This window comes from Galeopterus variegatus, unplaced genomic scaffold (genome assembly GCF_000696425.1).
Source record: "Galeopterus variegatus unplaced genomic scaffold, G_variegatus-3.0.2 Scaffold7661, whole genome shotgun sequence".
NCBI lineage: Eukaryota > Metazoa > Chordata > Mammalia > Dermoptera > Cynocephalidae > Galeopterus > Galeopterus variegatus.
This window is the reverse complement of record NW_007733772.1, coordinates 29122-51597: the sequence shown is the minus strand read 5'-3', so window position 1 is coordinate 51597 and position 22476 is coordinate 29122. Positions and strand designations below refer to the sequence as shown.

The 22476-nt window shown below is 40.0% G+C and overlaps 2 protein-coding genes across 2 annotated transcripts in view; both read right to left on the bottom strand.

The window, feature by feature from the left end:
- The window catches only part of LOC103607724 (chromosome unknown open reading frame, human C10orf88), a 22212-nt gene extending 8837 nt beyond the window's left edge, over window positions 1-13375 (bottom strand). Inside the window, exons 1-4 of the mRNA XM_008592192.1 lie at window positions 13212-13375; window positions 12239-12442; window positions 11064-11136; window positions 6700-6906 (exon numbers count right to left, since the gene is read on the bottom strand). Of these exons, the coding sequence (XP_008590414.1) occupies window positions 6700-6906; window positions 11064-11136; window positions 12239-12442; window positions 13212-13375 (648 nt within the window). The remainder of the gene's footprint in view (window positions 1-6699; window positions 6907-11063; window positions 11137-12238; window positions 12443-13211) is intronic.
- Window positions 13376-13588: 213 nt separating this feature from the next.
- On the bottom strand, window positions 13589-17502 carry EBLN1 (endogenous Bornavirus-like nucleoprotein 1). Its single transcript, XM_008592200.1, is given in 4 exon segments — window positions 13589-13996; window positions 16964-17176; window positions 17210-17350; window positions 17401-17502. Coding segments are annotated over 4 exon segments (864 nt in total).
- Window positions 17503-22476: the final 4974 nt, after the last annotated feature.

Here is a 22476-nt window from a genome sequence, read left to right as displayed (position 1 = left end):
AAGAAAAAAAAAAAAAAAAAAAAAAAAAAAAACCACAAAAAAAAAAAAAAAAAAAAAAAAAAAAACCCCGAGGGGGGGGAAGAAGATATAACAACTACAACTCCTTGAAGTTGATATGACAAGCAAACAGAAAGGACATTGTTGGGTGGGAGGGAGGAGAGGGAAGAGGGTGGGAGGTTTCAGTAATAGACCACAATAATCAACCACATTGTATATCGACAAAATAAAAATTAAAAAAAAAAATTTTTTTTAAAAGTGGTATGTACTTGCAATGGAATACTATCCAGCCTTAAAAAAGAAGGAAACCTTGCCATATGCAATAAAATGGATAAATGTGGAGGATATTACACTAAGTAAAGTAAGCAAGTCACAGAAGGACAATAATGCATGAGTCCACTTACATGAGGTGTCTAAAACATCAGACTCATAGCAACAAAGAGTAGAATGAATGGTGGTTGCCAGCGGCTGGCAGGAAAGGGAAATGGGGAGTCACTATTCAATGGGTATAAACTTTCAGTTATACAAGATGAGCAGCTTGTAGAGATGTGTTGTACAACACCATGTCTATAGTTAATAAAGGCACAATACTGTATTGTGCATTTAAAAATTTGTTAAGAAGGTAGCTCTTACGTTACATGTTCTTACCACAATAAAAAACATGTCATACTTTTTGAGATGAGAGCTCTTCAGGTCATTTTTTCTGTTTGTATTAAATATCAAGAAATTCACATCTAAGTCTACAAGCCACTATAGGAAATGAGCAAACTTCAGGTTGCTCGTGGCTATTCCTGTACCTTTTTTTTTTTTTTTCCTTTTTGTCTTTTTTCGTGACCGGCAACGGGATCGCAACCCTCGGTGTTGCACCCACACCTCACTCAGCCAGTGAGCGGCCGCCGGTCTGTACGTGGAATCCGAACCCTCGGCGGGAGCGCCGCCGCACTCCCAAGCGGCGCACTGTAGCAGTGCGCCACCGGGCCGGCCCCTATTCCTGTACCTTTTATGTGAGCTTTTTCAATTTTTATTTTTGTTTTGTCATATATTGTTTTGCAAGCCACATCAAATCCTTCTGAAAGTAAACTATAGCTGAATACATATTAAATAATTTAAAGGGCCTACCCTTTGCCAGAATAATTCCACTTCTTTAAATTTAGAAATTTAAAGAAATATATAAAAATAGACGTACAAGTTTCTTCTATGCACTGCTACTCATCAAAAAAAAACTTAGAGATGCCTCCGGAGTCCTGAGGTGGCAAGGCCCATACTCCCCCCATCCCCCGCATGGGCCTACTAATCAACCAGGCTGGTGACTGAGCCAGACCTGGGGTAGCCCTGCCTCCCCTTCCCCCTCCCCGCCAACATCTTAGAATATACTCATTATAAAAAAAATTTAAAAAATAAAGTGACTTTTAAGTGAAAAATGTTTCTGAGTAACATATATAGTATAAAAGCATTTAGACAAATTGTCCATATACTTATACATGGATATGTAAAGAACTGTATGTTTATGTGTGTGTATATATATAACTATTTATTGTCACACACATGCACCAATTTCTGAAAAATTAATAGTTTATCTCAATATATTGTAAAATTAATAAAAGTATAAATTTTCTATAACTTTTTGTTTTTTTTCATCATAAAGTGGTCAAACATGTATCACCTTCAATAATTGGAAAAAATAAAATAATAAAGCCATTTTTATTTTGTAGGGAAAAAGAGTAATAGATTATAACTCCTTAATAACTGAACATTTTCTTTGAGAAAAGGGAATACAAATCCTTTCATTTGTACAATTAAATAACAATATGCTATGCTCTTTGATATAGAATTCCTATTTATTTATTCTAAATTGCTAAAGCAAAAACAAATCAAGACCAGCAACCCGGACTTCAAATACAAGGAAATAAGACATAACCTTAAAATTTATTGAATTATCATGAAGTAAGTTTTAGAGTATTTAACTTTAATAAACTTTCAAGGCACAAGTGAAGTAGGGAGAGGCCAAGGACATCTAATGCAGTTCTGCAGGTCCTTTCTTTCCCTACGACAGGCCTTGCCCAAATTAATACACGGGGTTCTAAACAATGTATGTGATTACAACACTGACACAGAAAGAACTGTTCTGGTCATGAAACACCCCCACCCCATTTTATGCTCAGATAGTTAAATGGTTTACATCACCTTTTTCCATGCCTTAGAAATCCACAGATGCCTGGTTTGTTTACAAGAAATAATCCTAAACAATAAGGTACATCCTGTAAGAATCACTCCATAAATGAGGAGTTTCCCTCTAGGAAGGAAGTCTTTCATTAGCATATTTAAAAGAATACTGAACTTGATCACCTTCTTTCTTCCCCAGGGTGTGCCCCATATGTCCCTGAGTGTAATGATTTAGCGGTGGGAGAACAGCAAGGCACAGCACAGTGTACAAAACAGTAACCCATGAGTGTTGGCTGGGAGCAGGGCTGATGTATGTTTCTACATGCATAGAAATCTCTAGAAGGGTGTACACTAAACTGTTACCTGTGGTTACCTCTGGGGAATAGGATGGCATCTGAGAAAACACTTTTATTTTTTACTTAATACTTCTGTATTGATTGAAATTCAGGGCAAAGAAAACTGATCATTTATAGAATAAAATCATAAAAATTTTAAGACAAGCCATACCCGCCAGCTGCCAAAAAACAAAAAAAATTTAAAGACAAAGCTAAACAAAAATTTGCCATCCATTTGGCAAAAGCCATAGAATTGTACAACAAAAGAGGAAACCCTAATGTAAAATTGGTTTAATAATAACAGATCAATATTGGCTCATAACTGTACTAAATGTACCACACTAATGTCACATGTTAATAAGAGGATAAGGAGCTGGGGGAAGAGGTCTGGGAACTGTCCGTACTTACTGCTCAGTTTCTCTGCAAACCTGACTGCTCTAAAAACAAAGTTTATTAGAGAAAAAAATTTGGTGTCTAATTTCATTTTCCAAACTCAAGTTTTTAAAGGAGAGACGTCAGTCAGTAACTAGTTATTTTTAATTCATTAATTTCTTCTAAACATTTCCAAAATCATTTCACACACACAAAAACAATTTCTTCCTTTTTTAGAGACTTTTTTTTTTTTGGTGGCTGGCCTGTATAGGGATCTAAACCCTTGATTTTGGTGTTGTAACACTGTGCTCTAACCAACTGAGCTAACTGGCCAGCCCTCTTCTTTTTAAAAATCTTTCACTAAAAGAGTTATTCTCAAACTACAACATGCATAAAACTCACCTAGGCGTGATTTTTTAAAATACTGATTCCTGGAACCCACCCTCTGGGACTGAGTAGGTGTGAGTGCCAGGAATCTGCATTTTAGGCATTCCAGAGAATTCTGATACAAGTGTTCTATGGGACATACTAGAAAAAACACACTGCCCTAAACTCTTAAAAAAGCTCAAATCTCACAAGCTTGACAATTTCTTCTATTATCCTCAATATTACTTTACACAATTATCTTCTAGTTTCCTCTTTATCTAAACTTATTGGAAAAAAAACCATTTGCACTCAGTACCTCCAATCCCAAACACCCAGTTACTACCTAATTCCTCAGAATCTGGTTTACATCTCACCACTGTTCAAACTGACCTCTGAAGATCTCCTAGAAATATGAAGTTGATAAATCCAAGGGCATATATATGTATATGTACGTGGAGCCATAAACAAGACAGACATGATAAACAAGAAACCAATACATAACAGCAAGGTGGTCAATAGAGCACTGATGAAACTATGACAGAGATGTGGAAGAACGGGCTACTTTAAACTGCGTGACACGGAAGGTCTCACCAAGGATATAACATTTAAGAGGAGCACTGAATAATAAGAAAAACAGATACAACATTACAGGGAGAGGATTTTGGCCAAAGAGAACAGTTAAGAGTGCAAAGATCCTAAGGTAGGAACACATTTGGATATCTGATGAATACACACAACAAGATGTCTAGAGCAAGGTACCCAAGGAAATGTGGCAGGAGATGAGATGAGGAGGCAAGCAGTGCCCAGATCTTAGAAGTCAGGGATACAAATCTGGATTGACTCTAGGTATAAAGGGAAGCAATCAGGGGGGTTCACACAGGGCATCTACGACCCTTTGAGATCATTCTGGTTGCACTGTGGAGAGTGGATTGTGGCAGAGCAGGAGGACCAGTTAGGAACCTCCTGAGGTATGGAGGTGAGCCAATGGTGGGTGAGGAAGAAAGCACAGATGTCCATCTTTTTTGAAACTCCTTTCTGTGGTTTCCACAGTCTTCAGCTCTCTTGGTTCTCTGAATACTAGTACTAAATTAATATTTGTAAATCTCCCAATAATTATAAGGAGTTCTTTATCACATTATTTTAAATTTTCATATCAATCCTGTAATTTTTATTTAATCCATTATGTATTTGGAGGGTTGTTTTGTTTATATAGCCGTTAACGTTATTTTACCTAATTCACCTTTTAATCTGTAATTCATGGCCCTCAATTCTAGGAATTTTTTTTTTTTTTTTGGTGGCTGGCCGGTAAGGAGATCCAAACCTGTGTAGTATGCAAGCAAATGTACTTCACAGGGCCTGGTTTTCCAAAGCCTTGCAGTTTCAAATATTGACCTTGCAAAGGACAGGAAATTTCCCCCAGGCTATAGTCTCTGTTATAATATAAAGAATTGTAACACAGCCAAGTTGCTGGCTCAAAGACAGGTTACTGATTGATATGTAAAGATACTGGGAAATTGCTGTAAGAAGGGAATGTTCGCTAAAATCAAGCTTTTGTTAGTGGATTGACTTAATTGCATTATATAATGTCACCTTGCTTGTCTTACTGAACGTTACCAGCTTCTACTGTTAAACTTGTTAAACTATACTTAGCAAAAACCCCACCTATGTTCTCTTCCTGTAACTTCCTGGTCTGGAGAATAAATGTGGGAAGAGAACCCCAATTCGTGGTTAATTTCCCAATTGGAAGGAATGCCTCTCTCTTGAGGGTTCTGGGAGATTAACCCCTTTTTGGGGCTTCTCACTGCTCAGAAGAGATGGGCTTTCAGTAATCTTTGGTGGCTCCATCACCCAGGGGAAAAGGGGTGACAAATCTGTGGGAAGCAAAGCAACACAAACCCCCGATGTTGGTATTATAACACTGAGCTCTAACCAACTAACCTAACCGGCCAGCCCTCCTGTGATTTTTACACAGTATTATCATTCAGATTTTGTACATGAAGAATTCATACTAAAAAAATATGAATGCCAAAGGATGCACAACTAATATGTGACAGAATAAGAACCTGAAGTCCTTTGCCTGACATCAAACCCTTTCTCTTCCTACTCTATCATGCTGCTGGTCTTCTACTCTTCTGCTTTCCTCTTCCCCGCTATATCCTTACCAAACATAGCTACTCTCCAAGGGTCTTTCCTCTTTGCTTCAGTCTCTGCCTTCACCATGTTCCCTGTGAGCTGCTGTTGGGGAAACCTCTCAAACCTCCCTTCCAGCCACAGAAGGTTCACTCCACTTCTCCCAAATCCATGTTTCCAAATGCTTCCAACAGCCTTCCACACAATGTTTTCTTCATAGCTAAAACTCAATATTCCCAAAATTAAACTCCTTTTTCCCAGATGTCCTCCTCCCTTGGGTTCCATTTATATACCGGTATCGTCATCCTCAAAACTTCAATTTCATATTTGACTCTATTTTTCTCCTGCAATACCAACATTATGTTAGTTGTCAAGTCCCAATGGCTCCAATGTTTTAGAATCTCACAATCAGTTGCTACGTCCAATCTTAGACCATCATTATCTCATCCAAATGAAGGAAATCACATGTAGCTGATCTCCTTCTTGTAGTTCCAATACCTTATACATAGTAGCAAATTATTATTATTTATTTTATTTTTTTAAAGATAACCGGTAAGGGGATCTTAACCCTTGACTTGGTGTTGTCAGCACCACGCTCACCCAGTGAGCAAACCGGCCATCCCTATATGGGATCCGAACCTGCAGACTTGGTGTTATCAGCACCACACTCTCCCGAGTGAGCCACAGGCCGGCCCCATAGTAGCAAATTAAAATTTCTTAAAACATTTACAAATTTAAAATAGCATTTGAAACTCTACAATCCAGCTCAAATCTACTTTAAATTTCCTCAATTACTTCTTCACTCCAGGGAAATGAACTACTGTCAATTTCCCAGCTATATCCAATTCTTTCTAGCATTTAAGATTTTATTCACACTTTTTTCTTTCTCTGGAATGGCCTTCCTCCCTCCAAATTCACTTGCCTAATCCCACCATTGTTTTTTAAAGGTCTAATGAAACGCCCTTTCCTTTAGTAAGCCTTTCCATATCTTCTTCAACCTTCCCCACTTACATACTCTAAAGTGTCAAAATCTTTATAGGCAGGCTGTAGACTAATTGACCATATTTGCACCCTCAAAAGTGCACAAACCAATGCCTTGTTCACTGAGAAGGTGGTTAATAAATACTTGCTGAATCAATGATTGAATGAGTTCATAAAAAATTGTGAAGATCTATAATCAAAACATTTTGTAAGGGGGAAAAGCTAAATAATAAAAGTAACAGTTAAAGCAATAATAAAAATTCAAAGAAAAATTTTAAGTCACTGCTCTTCCTTATTAAAAGCCATCACTTTGAAATTTTTAATGGTATCTAGAAAGAAATTCATTTCTACTTACCTGCTGCTGAAACCTAACCATATTCATCAACTGCTGAGCTCCAGGTGATAACTTTGAGCCCATGGACTCCATCATAGTTTGGACCTTGTCAAGGTCTATCCTTGATCTTACAGCAGGAGAGCTTGGTGAAGAATTTGCTGAAATCAGTCTCATGTGTACCACAACTTTACTGATGAACACACACTGCTTTTCGCCAAAGGAGAGTAACTAGTATTAAACAAAAAGTTCCAGAAAATAATAATGATATTAAAAACAATCATCATTTAAGATCACTTCTTGATATTACCTAAGCAAGAGTGAAATATTCAAGAATCTAAAAATTAATTTCAAATATGTTATTTTCTCCAGAACTGTCACACTAAGAAAAAATTCCAATTTATCATGACATTTAGATGAACTATCTAAATAACAACATCCTTTGAAACTAAGAAACTATGTGTTAAATAACAAATGGAGGGTTAAGTAAAGTTTTACTTAGTTTGAAGAATTAAAAATACAGTAGCCCCCCCTTTATGTGTGGTGGATTTTTTCAAAGACCCCCAGTAAACACCTAAAACCACAGATAGTACTGAATCCTATATATACAGTACTATGTTTCTTCCTATACATGCATACCTATGATAAACTTTAATTTACAAATTAGGCAGAGTAAGAGATTAACAACAAAAACTAATAAAATAGAACAATTATAACAAAATACTGTAATAGAAGTTATATAAATGTGGTCTTTCTCTCTCTCAAAAATCTTATTGTACTGTATTCACCCTTCTTGTGATGATGTGAGATGATAAAATGCTTAATGATGAGATGAAGTGATTTAGGCACTGTAACATTAGGCTACTATTGGCCTTCTGAAGATACCAATGGCTACTAAGTGACTAACGGGCAGTAGCATACACAGCATGGATAATCTAGACAAAGGAATAGTTCATGTTCTGGGCAGGAAAGCATGAGATTTCATCATGGTGCTCAGGATGTCAAGCAACTTAAAACTTATGAATTGTCTACTTCTGGATTTTCCATTTAACATTTTTGGACCACGGATGACAGCAGGTAAATGAAACCTCAGAAAGCAAAACCATGGATGACAGGGACTACTGTATACCAATCTGAGACCTTAATGTACCACAACTTGCTATAGTATTATTTAATATAAAATAAAGCTGCAAAAGTATTTACTGAAACCCATGCAAAGTATTTACTGAAATACTAAATACAATTTGGTCTTTTAGAATTTATAACTATAAGGGAATAGTAAGATGATCTAATACAGCTTACTGGTTTACACATAAAAAAGATGAATTTAGGAGTGATTTTCTAACTTGTCAAAGGATACTCAATTAATAAAGATCAGGCTTGGAACCTAGCTCTTCTGCTTTCTATCACAGTAGTTTTTCCAACATTTTAATGCTGTCCATGTTTTTGAACCAGAAGACATTTCATGTGTGGTACAGAGTAGCAATGGAAAGGGAAAGTCCGTCCCACAGGAAGTGTTTGCAGCACGGGCAGTAGGGGAGATGGGCCCACTGGGGGCACTCTGCGGCACAGCAAAGACAGCTGATCTGCCTCCTAATCAGCATAGGACCACTCAGAGGAGAATGGTCAGGAATACAGAACTGAAGGGGGTGCAGTTTGATGAAAAGACTCTGGCCCAGACCAGTGTTTCTACACAACCCAGGTGCAGTGAATTTCACTAAACCTGGAAGTACCTATAAAGTCAACCATTAAAATCTGAGCTGCACAAAAAGCCTTCCCCAGGGAATCAGCAGCAAAGCAGCAATTTAACTCAACCACAGAACTCAAGCACTGGTCCCCACAGGAAGGTCCCCCATTTTAGAAGGAAGCAAAGGACAACAAATTAGTTTCAGCACAGAGTATAAGTGGTGGGAACAGCAAATAATCCAACACAGAACTGAAACTAAAAACAGAGTACCCATTGGGGCCCACCTGGGGTCCTGAGGCATGGAGTGGAGACTGGACACTCCACCCTCAACCAGGCACACTGCTTGTGCCATGGGGCCACCCAGGGTCCTGAGGTCTGAAGCCAGAGACCAGACCATCCACCCACAACCAGGCACACTGTCAGTACCACGGAGCCCACCCAGGGTCCTGAGGCATGGATCTGAGAGCCACCAGCAACTAGGTAAGGAGCATACCAAAAACATCACCCCCATGTGGGTGGCCCACCACAGCCACCACAATAACCACGGCTGCCATGAAAGTGGTTAGATGCTACAACCACTGTGCAGATGGTCAGCGAGCCACTGGAATGCACTGACACAAGGAGAATCACCAGCTGAGACCGAAGGAAGGAAGAGGATGTCTCTTTCCACAAAGCCTATTCCAGAGAGACAGAAGAAGCATCTGCTCTACAATAATATTGGGGGACCTGAACACACCTCTCAGCATTGGACAGATCATCTAGGCAACAAATCAACAGAGTAATCATTACTCTTTCAGAAGGAGAGAAGAAATCTAGGGTTATCAGAGGTGAGAGCGGGGAGAGAGATGGGGATAGGGAGAGAGTGGACAAGGGGCATAAAGCATAAGTATGATTTGTAACAATATATATGCAAGTAATATTGATTTGATCAACATATGTCAGCATTGAGCCCCCAAAATACGTATAATCAATTATGATTCAATAAAAATTAAAAGAAAAGAACCAGACAAAACTGGGTTTAAATTATGACTGCTACTTACAACCTGTGTGACCCTGGGCAAATGCTAAACCTGAGTAAGGAATAAAATGAGAGAGGATAATAAGAATGATTTCACATGGCTGTTGTGAGGATTATGGTTTAATATTTCCAGGATCTACTACTAAGTAAGTATTCAAAAATCTGTATCAGTGACAATTTTTAAATTTTATCTTTCATATACTATTGCCCCAGAAGACCTAATAATACCAAGGTCACAGGTTCTGATCCCTATACCAGCCAGCACCAATAATAAATAAATAAATAAAATAAACTATTGCACCAGAATAAGCTTTCATACATATCTGAGGTTTCTCTAAATCAAACAACACATTGGACTCCCATGTGCTTCCACAGAACAATTACAACATTCGCCTTCAGAGACACTCACAAACCCATATGTCACACAAAGACATAGTTAAGTACAGACCTATGATCTAAAGACACTGAGTATGGCACCAAAGATGTGACCACCCTCAAAATTAAGGTAACACCCCATTAAATTTATACCCCACCTTCCAACTCCTCTATTATCTCCTGCTTTTAATCCCCATAGCCTTTCTCATCATCGAAAATAGTGCTTATTTTACTCAATGAGTCTACTTATTATTTGTCTTGCCCATTACAATACAATACAAGCAACATGAGGACAGGCTTTCAATTTGTTTCATTACTGCTACTTCCTAAATATCTGGAACAGTATCTGGCACCGACAGGCACTCAAATATTTGTTGAATGAATGAATCTTTTTTTTTTTTTGGTGGCTAGCCCTACTGGGATCTGAATCCTTGACCTTGGTGTTCTAACACTGTGCTCTAACCAACTGAGCTAACCAGCCAGCCCAATAACTTTATTTAAATGGCTTTAGAAACTATTAGTATTTATTACCTAAAACAACATCTTGGAATAATCAGTTCTGTGAGTTTCCCTGCTATGAAAATCATTTGTTTTTTCTCATTCTAAAGATGTCTCATAATCTTCTATAAGTAATGATAACAAACACAGAATTTTACAGACAAAAAGAGTCCAAGAACTTATTTTCTCCAGCCCCCTAATTTTACCCATGAAGTAGATCCAAATGGGGTAAGAAACTTGCCCAAGACTAGTCCACTAGTCAGCTGCAGAACTGAATTATATTCAGTGCTTAGGATTTTCAACTCAGTACCCTATCTCCACATTCTGATGACATCACTATTGCTCACCTTAACAATATTTTCATGCTGAAGACCACATTCCATCCATTTATCTTTTTGGTCCCCTTGTCTGAAACTTCTCTAATTCCATTCTTTCTCAAGAAATGGAGCGAAATCTGCCTGTGGTTTTTTTTGGCACCACAGTTTTATTCATATTTTTACACAGTTTTATATAAAGATAAAAAACATGGTTTCTAGCTCAGTTTCCCAAGGCTTCAAAATACAGCAATACTGTACTGACACTACATTTTCCATAGCTAATAATGATCAAATTTTAAAGAAAGAATTCAATGTGAAAAAGGATTAATAAGCTTTTAGAAAAGTAATGTGTTTTTACATGTCCACTAAGTATTTCTGAACTAAAACTAGGGACCAGTCGGACTAATTTTATTACCAAATCAATAGAAAACAAATACATATAGTACGAAAACAACTTTGTTGTCAAATTACTTAAAATTTAGTGATGACTTACTTTTATTTTACATACGTTTGTGGCAGGCTCCAATTTTAGATAATTTTTGTACAAAATAATCTTTTCATGATCACTAAAAATAAAAATAATAATTTTTTTTTACCTTCATACATTATCACTTTTAATAGTCACATTTAAAAATAGACGTTTCTAGGACAATACTTAAATCCTGAGATTCAGGTTTCCTGGTGAAGCATAAAGTTGGCACTCCTTAATGAATAGCACCACCTATAAGGACTACATCTACCACTTACTAGCTATATGAGAAATAAATTAGATAATATGTACAAAATCATGTAGCACAGAGCATATTTTAAAGCTCAATAAGCAGTCTTTGGCCATACCAGCATGAACATGACTGATCTTGTCTGCTCTCGGAAAGCCCAATACCATAGCTGTTACTTCCAACATGCACTGGATATACAGTAGTTCATATTTTGGGTTACATTAAAGAAAGATAGTGGAAGAATATTTGTAAAAAAAGAAAAAAAATATCAAAAATTATAAGTGGATAACAGGTTAATAAATAGGATGATGTGGCACAGTCCTAGACTCCTATAGCATTTGTAATGGTCTTCCTAGAAGAAAATGAAACGTGTTCAAAGTTTCAGATTAACAGACAAAATGATTTTTGGAATACAGACCCCTGTGAGTTAAAGGAGGGATATAAGAAACATTTATCAGAATGTCATTCTAATAAAACTCTTCCAATAACTAGTTATGACCTTCTACCAACTCACCTCCACTCTGTTAGCTTTAAATTGTCACATTTATAAAAAAAAAAAAAAAAAAAAAAACTAGGCTGATCTAGACTGTCTTTAAGATTCCTAAAGGTCGGGCTGACCCCGTGGCTCACTCGAGAGAGAGTGTGGCGCTGGGAGCGCAGCGGCTCTCCCACCACAGGTTCGGATCCCGATCCTCTATAGGGATGGCCGGTGCGCTCACTGGCTGAGCGCGGTGCAGGCGACACCAAGCCAAGGGTTGCGATCCCCTTACCGGTCACACACAAAAAAAAGATTCCTAAAGGTCTAACCTTATATGCCTATTGGTACGTTTTTATCTTCTCTCCCTTAAATGTCTGGCATCAATATCAGAGAATTATTAAATACTGCAAAAGCTGAGGAAAGTAAAAACACTAATTCCGAAGAACACTTTCACGTGTGCAAGTCACAAACCTGTTATCCAGGACAGTACAAACATTCTTGCCCCTGCTGGTTCCACAGTACTCCTCTCCTAGATATACCTCCATATTTCTTGCTGAACTTAAAATGCCAATAGAAACGATTTCTTCACCTCCTTTAGGGTCACACCTCAGGTAAAGGAAGCAGGGGTTTTCATCTTGGCTGCTCAGGCTTCTCTTCAAAATCACCAGATCCTGGCTGAGAACAAAAGTGTTGAAAACATTACACAGTATAGTTCTCCCAACACGGCTCATAACCCACGCTTTAGGCCACGGGTATTTCTTCTCACTTCCACTTGCCCTTGAGGTTCAAGCACCTTCCCGAGAACCCAACAAATGCTCAATCCAGAATTGGTGAGGAAATGGAGGCTTCAGACGTCAGAGCACTCCCTCTATTTTTCCCTCAATCACCGACATCCTGCTCAGTCCCTCTAATTGATTCTCAGTGAATGAAGTAGATTCACTGCACACCTACTGTGCACACAGGAGCGGGGAGCAGAACACAGCAAAAGAGAAAAGCGCATCTTTTTCGAAACTAAGTGGACGACGGTCCTCTACGGTGGCACTTCTGAAAAGCCTGCTTTGGTCGACAGGAGGGTGACTTCTTTGTTTTGGGGGTAGACGAGCGGGTTGATGTTTCACAGGAGACCCGAAGAGCCGTCCTGACTGACTCGGGGGGATGTTTATGAAATTCCGAGGCTCCAGGTCACCGCCCCCCGCTCGGCTGCGTCCCCCACTCGAGCGCCCCGAGCCGCGGCCACTCCCCGCCGGACCCGCCCCGGCCCTCGCCAGGCCGGTCTTCGCCCCACCTCGCAGTCCCCGCTCCCCCGCAAACAGCCGGCACCAACTCGGCTCCCGGTTCCCGGCCCCAGACCTTCTCCCCTCGCGGCCCCCGCCTCCCCTCACGACTCCCCAGCAGCGTGGCTGTCACCGAGCGCAGCGACCCTCTCCTCGCCGGCCCCGCGCACCCCGGAGCAGGCGGCGCCAGCAGCTCCTCCCAGTCGAAGTCCGGGGCGCCAAGACCAGCCCGGCTGAGAAGGAGGCTCTGGGTCAGGGCCCCGCATGCGGCCTCCCAGGAAGAGGCCAGCGTCGGGCGGCGAGTCAGTCCCCAGTCCTCGGTCCGGGTCTCCATTCTGCAGCCTCCCGACGGGCAAGCTCCGGAACCTCTCTGCCAGCGCTTGAGTTTCCGTCAGGGCGGTCTGAAGTGAGAAAGCAGCGCGACGTGAGCGACTTCCGGCTGGTCCTAGTTCAAACCCAGGGAAGCTGAGGCTTCTCGCTCTTGTGGGGGGAGAGAACCACCGCCGCAGACACGCATGCGCACGCCAACTGGCTTCAGGAGCGGCGTTCAAAATGTGCGGGGAAAGCGCTCAAGGGCGGAGCAAGCGCACTGACAGCGCCTCGCCTGCCTCTGGAGACGGTGCGCAGGCGCGGCCGCTGCGCCCGGGAACGACGGTTGTTTTTCGAGGTTGGCTGTGGAGAAACGGCGGCAGGCGGCGTGGACGACGATTGGCGGGCGGATGTGGAGGGCGGGTCCAATGAGGGGCGCCTGTGGTGAGGCAGGCGTGGTGTCGTCGCTCCACGCGACGTGTGGGGCTAACTCCCGACCTCGTTGTCTCGGGAGCGGTCGCCAGGGCCTTTCCCGCCTCCACCCGGTGGTGGCTGCGGCATGTGGGGCGGCGAGCTCGGCGGGCGCGCCGTCGATTGGGGCATCATGTTTACTTCTCACCTGCTTTCCGCCGTCCCCACAGCCGTTCTCACGTTAGAGGGGAGCTGAGGCGGATGGTGGGAGGTCGGGGTTTGAACTGCGTGGTGGGCGGAATTGGGGCGGGGGCCTTTGCCAGGTGCGACTTCGCTTAGGTCGGAGTGGCCGAGTGGCGCGGCCGGGACGTGGCTGACCTGCCCCTCCGGCTGCGGGAACCCAGGTAGCCAGGGTTGGGCGTCGTCGGTGACAGAAGTCTGAAGGTGGAGAAAGACCCAGGTCTAAGGCGGGGACGCACCGCGAGATGTCCTCTGCTGGCACTGGGAAGAGCGAGTGGAAACGGGTCTCGAGTCTCTTTTGAAATAGAATCTGAACTCGGGCTTGAAGGACCTTTAAGATTTGGATGCGAAAAAGTGAGAGTAGGTGGAACCTTCTAGGTGCTCCGCGGGATGAGGAGTTAGATGGTGGGCCCCCCATCCCCTCCCTGAGGAGGTTTATGTGGATGATTTTTGCATATTTTGAAAGAAAAAAGTTCGTTAGATTAAGAAAAGTGGAATGTCAGAGTTTCAAAGTTGCCTTAGAGTTGTCTAGAAAATAAAGTTTTTGCTCACCCATAATCTAATGTTGTCTCATAACTTCCTACTCTGGGCTCATGATTCAAATTACTTTTTAATTTTATTTTTGCTTAAATTTTCATCTCAGTTTATGTATTAGGATATGTACCCTCTAGCTAAAAATGAGAACAGAACAGCCTTTTGCATTCTGTTTACCTTTGTTGTGGGGCAAGAAAAATGAACACCAAATGTATTTTTCTATAGGTAATAACCAGAATGTACAGTAGGTAGATTACCCAAAATTGAAAGAGAAAGTCCACTGCACTGATTTGAGTGTCCCCTCCAAAATTCATGTTGAAACTTAATCCCCAAGGTAGCAGTAATAAGAAGGTGGGAATCCAACCCTGGTATTTGAAAGGTGGAGCTTTTAAGAGGTGATTGTATCATGAGAACGCTGTCCTCATGAATGGATTAGTCCATACATGGGCTACTGGGTTAATGGACTTATGGATTACAGTGGAAGTGCTACCAGTGGCTTGTTTTAAGAGGAGAAAGAGATCTGACTCTGCAATTAGCATGCTCTTGTTCTCTCACTGTATGATGCCCTGTGCTGCCCTGGGATACTGCAGAGTTCCGACCAAGAAGGACCTCACCAGATGGCACCCTTCACCGTGGACTGCCTAGCCTCCAAAACTGTAAGAAATAAATTTTATTCCTTTATAAACTATCCAGTTTCAAGTATTCTGTTATAAGCAGCAAAAGACAAGCTAAGATATTCACCAAAGGTCTAATATGTGCAGAATACAAAAAGATCAAAGTCCCTGACTGTAAAGGTTCTAGTTTGCAAAGATTTTATAATGCTTCAGACTCATTCTAAGTTGTCTTCGTCATTATTTCTGTGTAACCTGTCCAGCTTCCTAAGTTAACTTTGATCAATATTAACATACATGGTCAGTCCAAAGGGAAATAGGCTGTTCTTCAGTAACACTAATCTGCAATTTCATGAGCAATATCAATATTATCATCTGGATTTTGGCTTCCTTAAATAAAGCTAGAAGATTAGGAATTAGAAAACCAAGACTTCTATGGCCTATGCTTTCTTTCATTCCCATACAGCCAATAAATCACCATGTCTTCATTTTCTTAAACACTTTTCTTTCTGCATCCGTTTCTTCTGTTTTCAAGCACTAGCTTCATTTGAACAATTCCTGTAGTTTCTTTTCTGGTCATTCATTAGCTTTCCTTTTTATAACCTCCACATCATCTTCTGCACTGCCCTCTTCTGTTGATTGATGCTCCTAAGTGAATCACTATGCCCTCTACTCCTTAGCATGTCCTACAAAGCCCTCTGTACTCTGACCTTTGCCTGCTTCCTGTCTCCTACTTTTGCACATGCTCCCCCCTCTACCTAGAATGCCATTTCTTTTCAGTAGCAAGGAAAATTTTATCATTCAAAACCATGCTGACCTCCACTCTGCTATAGAATTAAACTAATTCCTCTGTGGGACACTTTAGGTACTATAATTCTCTTGTGGTCTCAGACTTTGCCAGTTTACATATTTGTATTCCCTACTATCTGCAAGCTTGCTGACATTAGTAATTATTTCGTGCCTGGTAGAGGTGTTGAGTACAGATTCTCTGTATGGAATTGATAGGTTAGTGAGGGTTAGCTGACAGCTTTGTCACAAACTAAGAGGAGCAGAAAACGGCAAAAGTAGTAAATCAAATTTTATGGGTTTTTTTTTTTTTTTTTAAGCCAGGGTGGTTATGGTTCAGAGCTGACCTCAACCTTAGGATGATAAATTGCTCTTGTTATGAATTACAAATGGCTTTTTTTTCTGCTTTATTTTTCCCCTGAAATAAATCATAAAATATGTGCTGGCAACTTCCCAACAATATCATGAGGATAAATTATGAAATTTTTTGGCTCACCTGTTTTAAAAAGTTTTTTTAGTCTTTTTAAAGAGAGTGGAGTTGGTTGATGTTATTCATAGCCTGTGACTCCCACCCTTAGAACAGCAACAGCTACATTGCTTGGGGCCTGTAGTAGATTGAATTATGTCCCCGCAAAACTCCCTGAAGCTTGAATTGTGTCCCCCAAGTTTTATGTATTAGAAACTTAGCCTACACAGTGACTGTTAAGAGGGTGGGAAATCCTATCATGGTAATTGAAAGGTGGAGTCTTAAAGGGGTGATTGGATTGTAGGATGGTGCAGTAGTGAATGGATTAAAAATGGTACAGGTGCGTGGTTCTGAGGGCTTTAAAAGAAGAGGACAGTCTGTCTCTGTCTCTCCCTGCTCTCTCTGCTTCCACCATCTTGCATTGTGAGACCCCTGCGTCACTGTTACCACCATCAGATGGACTTTGGACTTTACAGCCTCAGAAACGTAAGCAATAAATTTTGTTTTTGTTTATACATCACCCAGTTTCAGGTTTTCTGTTATAGCAACAGGAACGGACTAGTACAGGGCCTCTTGCACATTGGTGTCTCCCCATTTGGTTTGTCTGATGGAGGTAGTGGCCAAGGAGGGGACTGTAACTGTCACTCCTGGTATATGTTTTGGTGCTGCAAATCCTGAAAAGTAAGGAGTAATTTGCTGCTGTGGTCAGATTAGGAAATTCCTTTGGAGTGAGCCTAGCTACAGCTGGATGTCTAAATACTCAGGTGTAGTCAAACCAGATCACCATAGTTTTCTTCACATATTCCTATGCCTCTTTATATTTGGGAATCTCAAGGGCTATAGATCAGATCATAATGGTCCCATCTATGCACTGATCAAGATAACCTTTAATGGTGCTATATGTTGTCATCTGTGCTCCCTTGGCAACTGTTCTGATTTGTTCCACGAGTCCCTTAGTGGAAGACTTACACTGAGTGTTGATGATGTGGAAGAGGAGAGGGCTGTCCGTGGTTGTGAGTTAATCCAGTCGATTGTTGCACCTGAGGGATACCCGACTGGAACGTTTCCTGTCTCCTTGTGCTCTTGGTGGCCAGCTGAGACCATGAAGGGTTTAAATCATTTTTGAACTTGTTCAGTATTTGCTCTTAGCTTGATGATCCTACTACTACTCCTATCATAATGTCACATATGACCTTGTACATTGAGGCAGTTTTGGTGATAGTAAAATAGACATTTGTATCTGTTAGATCTGCACAGAAAAGTGCCGTCATTGCACCTATTTTAGGAACACTGCCTTTGAATATCTGGATCCCCATTCTTTCAGGAACATCAACCACTCTCAGGGCCGCGTGTAGACCCCTATATATAAATCAGAAGAAGAGAAAGCCTGGTGTTACATGATTGAATCTGCCCTTCCAATATGCTCACAACATAGATTTCACATTCCCCCTGAGATCTTCAGTGGTGCCTATTCTGGGACTCAGTTTCCCCAGGACTTGGGAATGGTTCAACTTCTCCTGTGCTTCAGGAGAAAGTACCAGACCCATCCATTATGATATCTTCTGTACCATCTCTGAAGGCACACTGACCATTGGGAGTTTTCATGGTGGTTTCTTTCAAACAGTTTATTGATATGTAGAAATTCAATATGCTCTTTAAGAGCATATTTCAAATCTGTTTTCAGGATACGAGCCAATGCATATTTTAAAGGTACATTTTAGAAATAAGTGACTTTAGGATATTAATTTTCTTGAGCCCATGTATTTAGTAATGCTACAATTTAGATATTTTGACTATCTTAAGTAGAGTCAGTTTTTACTCTATGAAAATATAGTATATACCCTGCCTTTTACCCAGGTGTATATTTTCCAGTAAGGTGGTTATAGGAACTTAACTTTCCTCTCAGCTAGAACAACTTGGATTGTACTTCCTCTCCTCCCTTTCCTCTTTCTGGTCCTTGCAGGTCCCACAGTTGCCAGGAATTCTTTCTCACCTTGCCTCAGTGGTTGGCCTGCAATTAAGGAAGGAGTAAGGAAGAAAGTTTAACCCTCCTACCCTTTTCCCCCAACTTCATTTATAGCCACTCTCCACCTCCGCCTCATTTATAATATCTGGTTAGCAACATTGTTGAACTCTATACAGTTTTCAATACAACCTTTCAGAGGAAATATAGAAATGTTACAGAGGTTCCTGAACTATTCCTGAATATGTGCCCACATCCATGATTATTGCCTATGTAGTACTTTCTTATCCTAAAGCTGTTATGCAGTAAAGGGTTAACTCAGGATGTCTGGGAGGTTCAAATCCTGCATCTTCCAAATAAACTGGCTCTTGACCAGCTCCTGGGAAAGAACCTCTCACTCACTAGAATATCCTGCCTGATAACAGTGTCTTTGTATACCTAGGAGCCTTGGGCCCAACAAGCTAGTTTATATCAACAAGATGATTTATGATGAAGGCTCACACTTGAGCCATACTGTATCAGTTTGACCTCTGGTGGGGCTGAAGAGTGAGTAAATAAGGTCAGCACATGGGTGCTCTATGCCTATGTGACTGACCCCAATAAAAATCTTGGACACCAAGACTCAGGTGAGCTTCCCTGGTTGGCAGTACTGTGTACATGTTGTCACACATTGCTGGAAGAACAAAGTGCTGTACATGCAGTTCTACCAGGAGAGGACAACTGGAAGCTTGCACCTGGTCTCTCCTGGATTTTGCCCTATGGGCCTTTGCTTTGCTAATTTTAATCTGTATCTTTTCACTATAGTAAACCACAACCATGAGTTAACTTCTTTTCTGTGTTCTATGAGTCCTTCTAGCAAGTCATTGAAGCTGAGGGTGGTCCTGGGGACCCCGAACACAGCTGTAATCAGTATATGTCAAGAATTGTACATTCTTCTATTAGTAACAGCAGTTAATTCTCAGTGGAAGAGTAGTAGAATTTTATTGGGGGACAGTGTGTATGGCTTTAAGAAAGAAACCCACACTATTCTTACATGCTTTCCTTGCTTCCCTATCTCTCCCCACCATCACTACCTTAGAATCTTAGTAAATACAGAAATTTAAAAATAAAAGTTAGGGGGAAAGTTTTTTTTGTTTGTTTACTTGGTTGGTTTTTTTTTTTTTTTAATACAAAGGTAGGTATTAAGGGTGAGATAGGTAGGAATCACATAACCTTGTCTAATTGTTAACTGTTTGTGCCTTATAACGGGTTCTTAAACACTTTGGTTTCAGGATTCCTTTATACCTTTAAATTATTGCATACTGCAGAGAGCTTTTGTTTATATGGGTTTTATTTTCTTAATTAAAAAAAGAGATCAACAACCTTGTTTTTTGGGGTGTCTAACATAATGTACACTAATGTGAATGAATACAGTAAAGAGTGTATTGAAAAGGTAACCAGCATGTGTAACATAGTATTTATTATCTACGGAAAAAATCCACTCCAGCTTCAGAACACCAGGCTTAAAATGAACTTTCTATGGTATTGTTTTATTCTGCTTTCTTGTGAACTTGGCAGTAGTAGTTTGGATTGTTTATCTAAAGTCTTAAAGAAAGGTCTAGGTGAACTAACTCTTTTTTTGGTAAATTAATAATGAAGGAAAGTAGCATCCAATCTAAATCAACTGTAGGATTTTGTCATTATTTTTGTTATGCTTTGTGGCACTTGCACATTCTAAAAAAGTAATCCATCAAAATTCTACATAATATGCTGACAATTTGTTTTGAATATTGTACATTTCCTTCAGAAATTACCCATCTTTATGCAGAATTATAGAATTTTGAGGTATGTTTATGATTGTCCCTTCAGGGATATGTTATACTATCAGATTTCAGGTTAAGGGAAAGCTACAGAGTACTTTCTACCAGTTTGAACTTTGGTAGCTGTGCTTTTATATACAACATAATATGAATAACTAAGTGTAAATTTGTAATTATATTTTTCTCGATACACTATGAACATTTTACTTTTCTCACTTTCTCTCTTCAAATAAATCATAAGGGTTTATAAGAGCAGAAGCTGTCTTTACTTATATCTGAATCCCCAGCATTTAATTGTCTGGTACACAAATATCATGTGAACAATGAATGAATAACTTTCACAGTGTTAAAGTACAAGGCCCACTTATTAAACTATTGTGTTTGTTTTACACATCTTTATAATTTAAACATAAAACACAGTGTTAGGAAGTAAGGGCACAGTGAGAAAGCTCATTGGAAATCTCTAGGAATTGCTTTCTTTCAAAGTTGTGTTGGAAGCTTAAGAAACTAAGGAATTGAAACCTAATTCACCATTGTTTCTAAATAGCAGAGGTAAAATTAAGATCCTCCCTTAGCAGAACTGCATCTTGTACCTTTGCTTTTTCGTCACACACTTTGGTAGTTCTTAGGGTTAGTGAGATTGATGATTATTCTGGGTCTAAGTACCCACTTTGAGCAGATTAGGTAATTTACTTGCTTTCAACCTCACAAAACGAAGAGTAGATTGGTCTTTGGAAAATCAGAAAAACACTACATATTGTCAAGTTAGTTCAAGATCTGGTAATGTTTTGAGTATCTGGCTCACATTTTAGGATACCTTTGTTTTTTTAAAACTCAATAGGGAGATAAGACTGGTGATGTGAAGATGATTCAACTGCAAATGACATTGATGGTGAGTACAAAAGGAAGCCAGTAAGCTTATACATTTTACATTGGCCTAAACTTTGTAGGAGTTGTTGAAATGAGTATGTACAATTGAAGTGGGTGAGAGTATGAACAACATCTCATTGGAGAGTAAAGTAGGGAAGTTCATTTTCACAGGCCCATGGGTGGCTGGCAGCTGAGGGGACAAGCATATACTAAATGTCTACTAGGCTACCGTGTAACATATGTCTTAGTCGATCTCAGCAACTAGAAATGAGATTTTTGCAGAGGTTTTAAACAATGCAACGGTGGCAAAGCCATGTGTGAGCTAAGGTGAAGCATTTCAAAGATGAAAATCTGTGACTAGAAAGAAGTTTCAGAATGCTTAGCTCTCTAGGAGTTAGTAAAGAAGGGTCAAGCAGCTTCACTCCAAGTTCAAAGCAGAGTGACTGTTCCAGCATGAAGGGTTACTGATCAACTTCCTCCTTTTCTGAAGATCAGAAGGGACATAATAATGACATCTGAGGCTGCACTTACTCAGTGACAGTGCCCATGTTACTTGATCAATCTAATGTAATAGTGATTTAAATCAAGTTTAACAACAAATCCTAAGCAGGAATGACCAGTGCCACTTCAGGTTATGTGTTTGTATGTCATGATGTCACATGTGAATATGTCAGTTCTTCCCAAATTGATCTATGGAGTCAACACAGTCCGCCCCAAATCTAAGCAAGTTGTTTTGTGGATATCAACAAACTGATTCTGAAGTTTATGTATAGAGGGAAAAGATCCAGAATAGCCAAGAAAATATTGAAAGATAAGAACAAAGTTGAAAGACTGATACTACCCTACTTCAAAACTTACTATAAAGCTACAGTAATCAAAACAGTATGATATTGGCAAAAGAATTGGCAAATAGGTCAATAAACAAATAGAGAGCCCAGAAATAAACCCACACAAATATAGTCAACTAGCCTATGACAAAGGAACAAAGGCAATGCAATGGAGAAAAGATAGTCTTTTCAACAAATGGTGCTGCAACAACTGGACATCTACATGCAAAAGAAAAAATGTAGACACAGACTTTACATCCTTCACAAAAATTAAAATGGATCACAGACCTAAACGTAAAACTCAAAACTATAAAACTCCTACAAAATAACATGAGAGAAAATCTAAAAGACCAGCCTTGGTGATGATGTTTTAGATATAACACCAAAGGAATGATCCATGAAAGAAGTAATTGATAAGCTGGACTTCATTAAAATGTAAAGGGGCTGGTTAGCTCACTCAGTAGAGCATGGTGCTGATAACACTAAGATCAAGGGTTTGGATCCCCATACCAGCCAGCTGCAAAAAAATAAAGTAAAATAAAAATTAAAACTTATACTCAGCAAAAGACACTATCAGGAGAATACAAAAACTACAGACTAGGAGAAAATTACTTGCCAA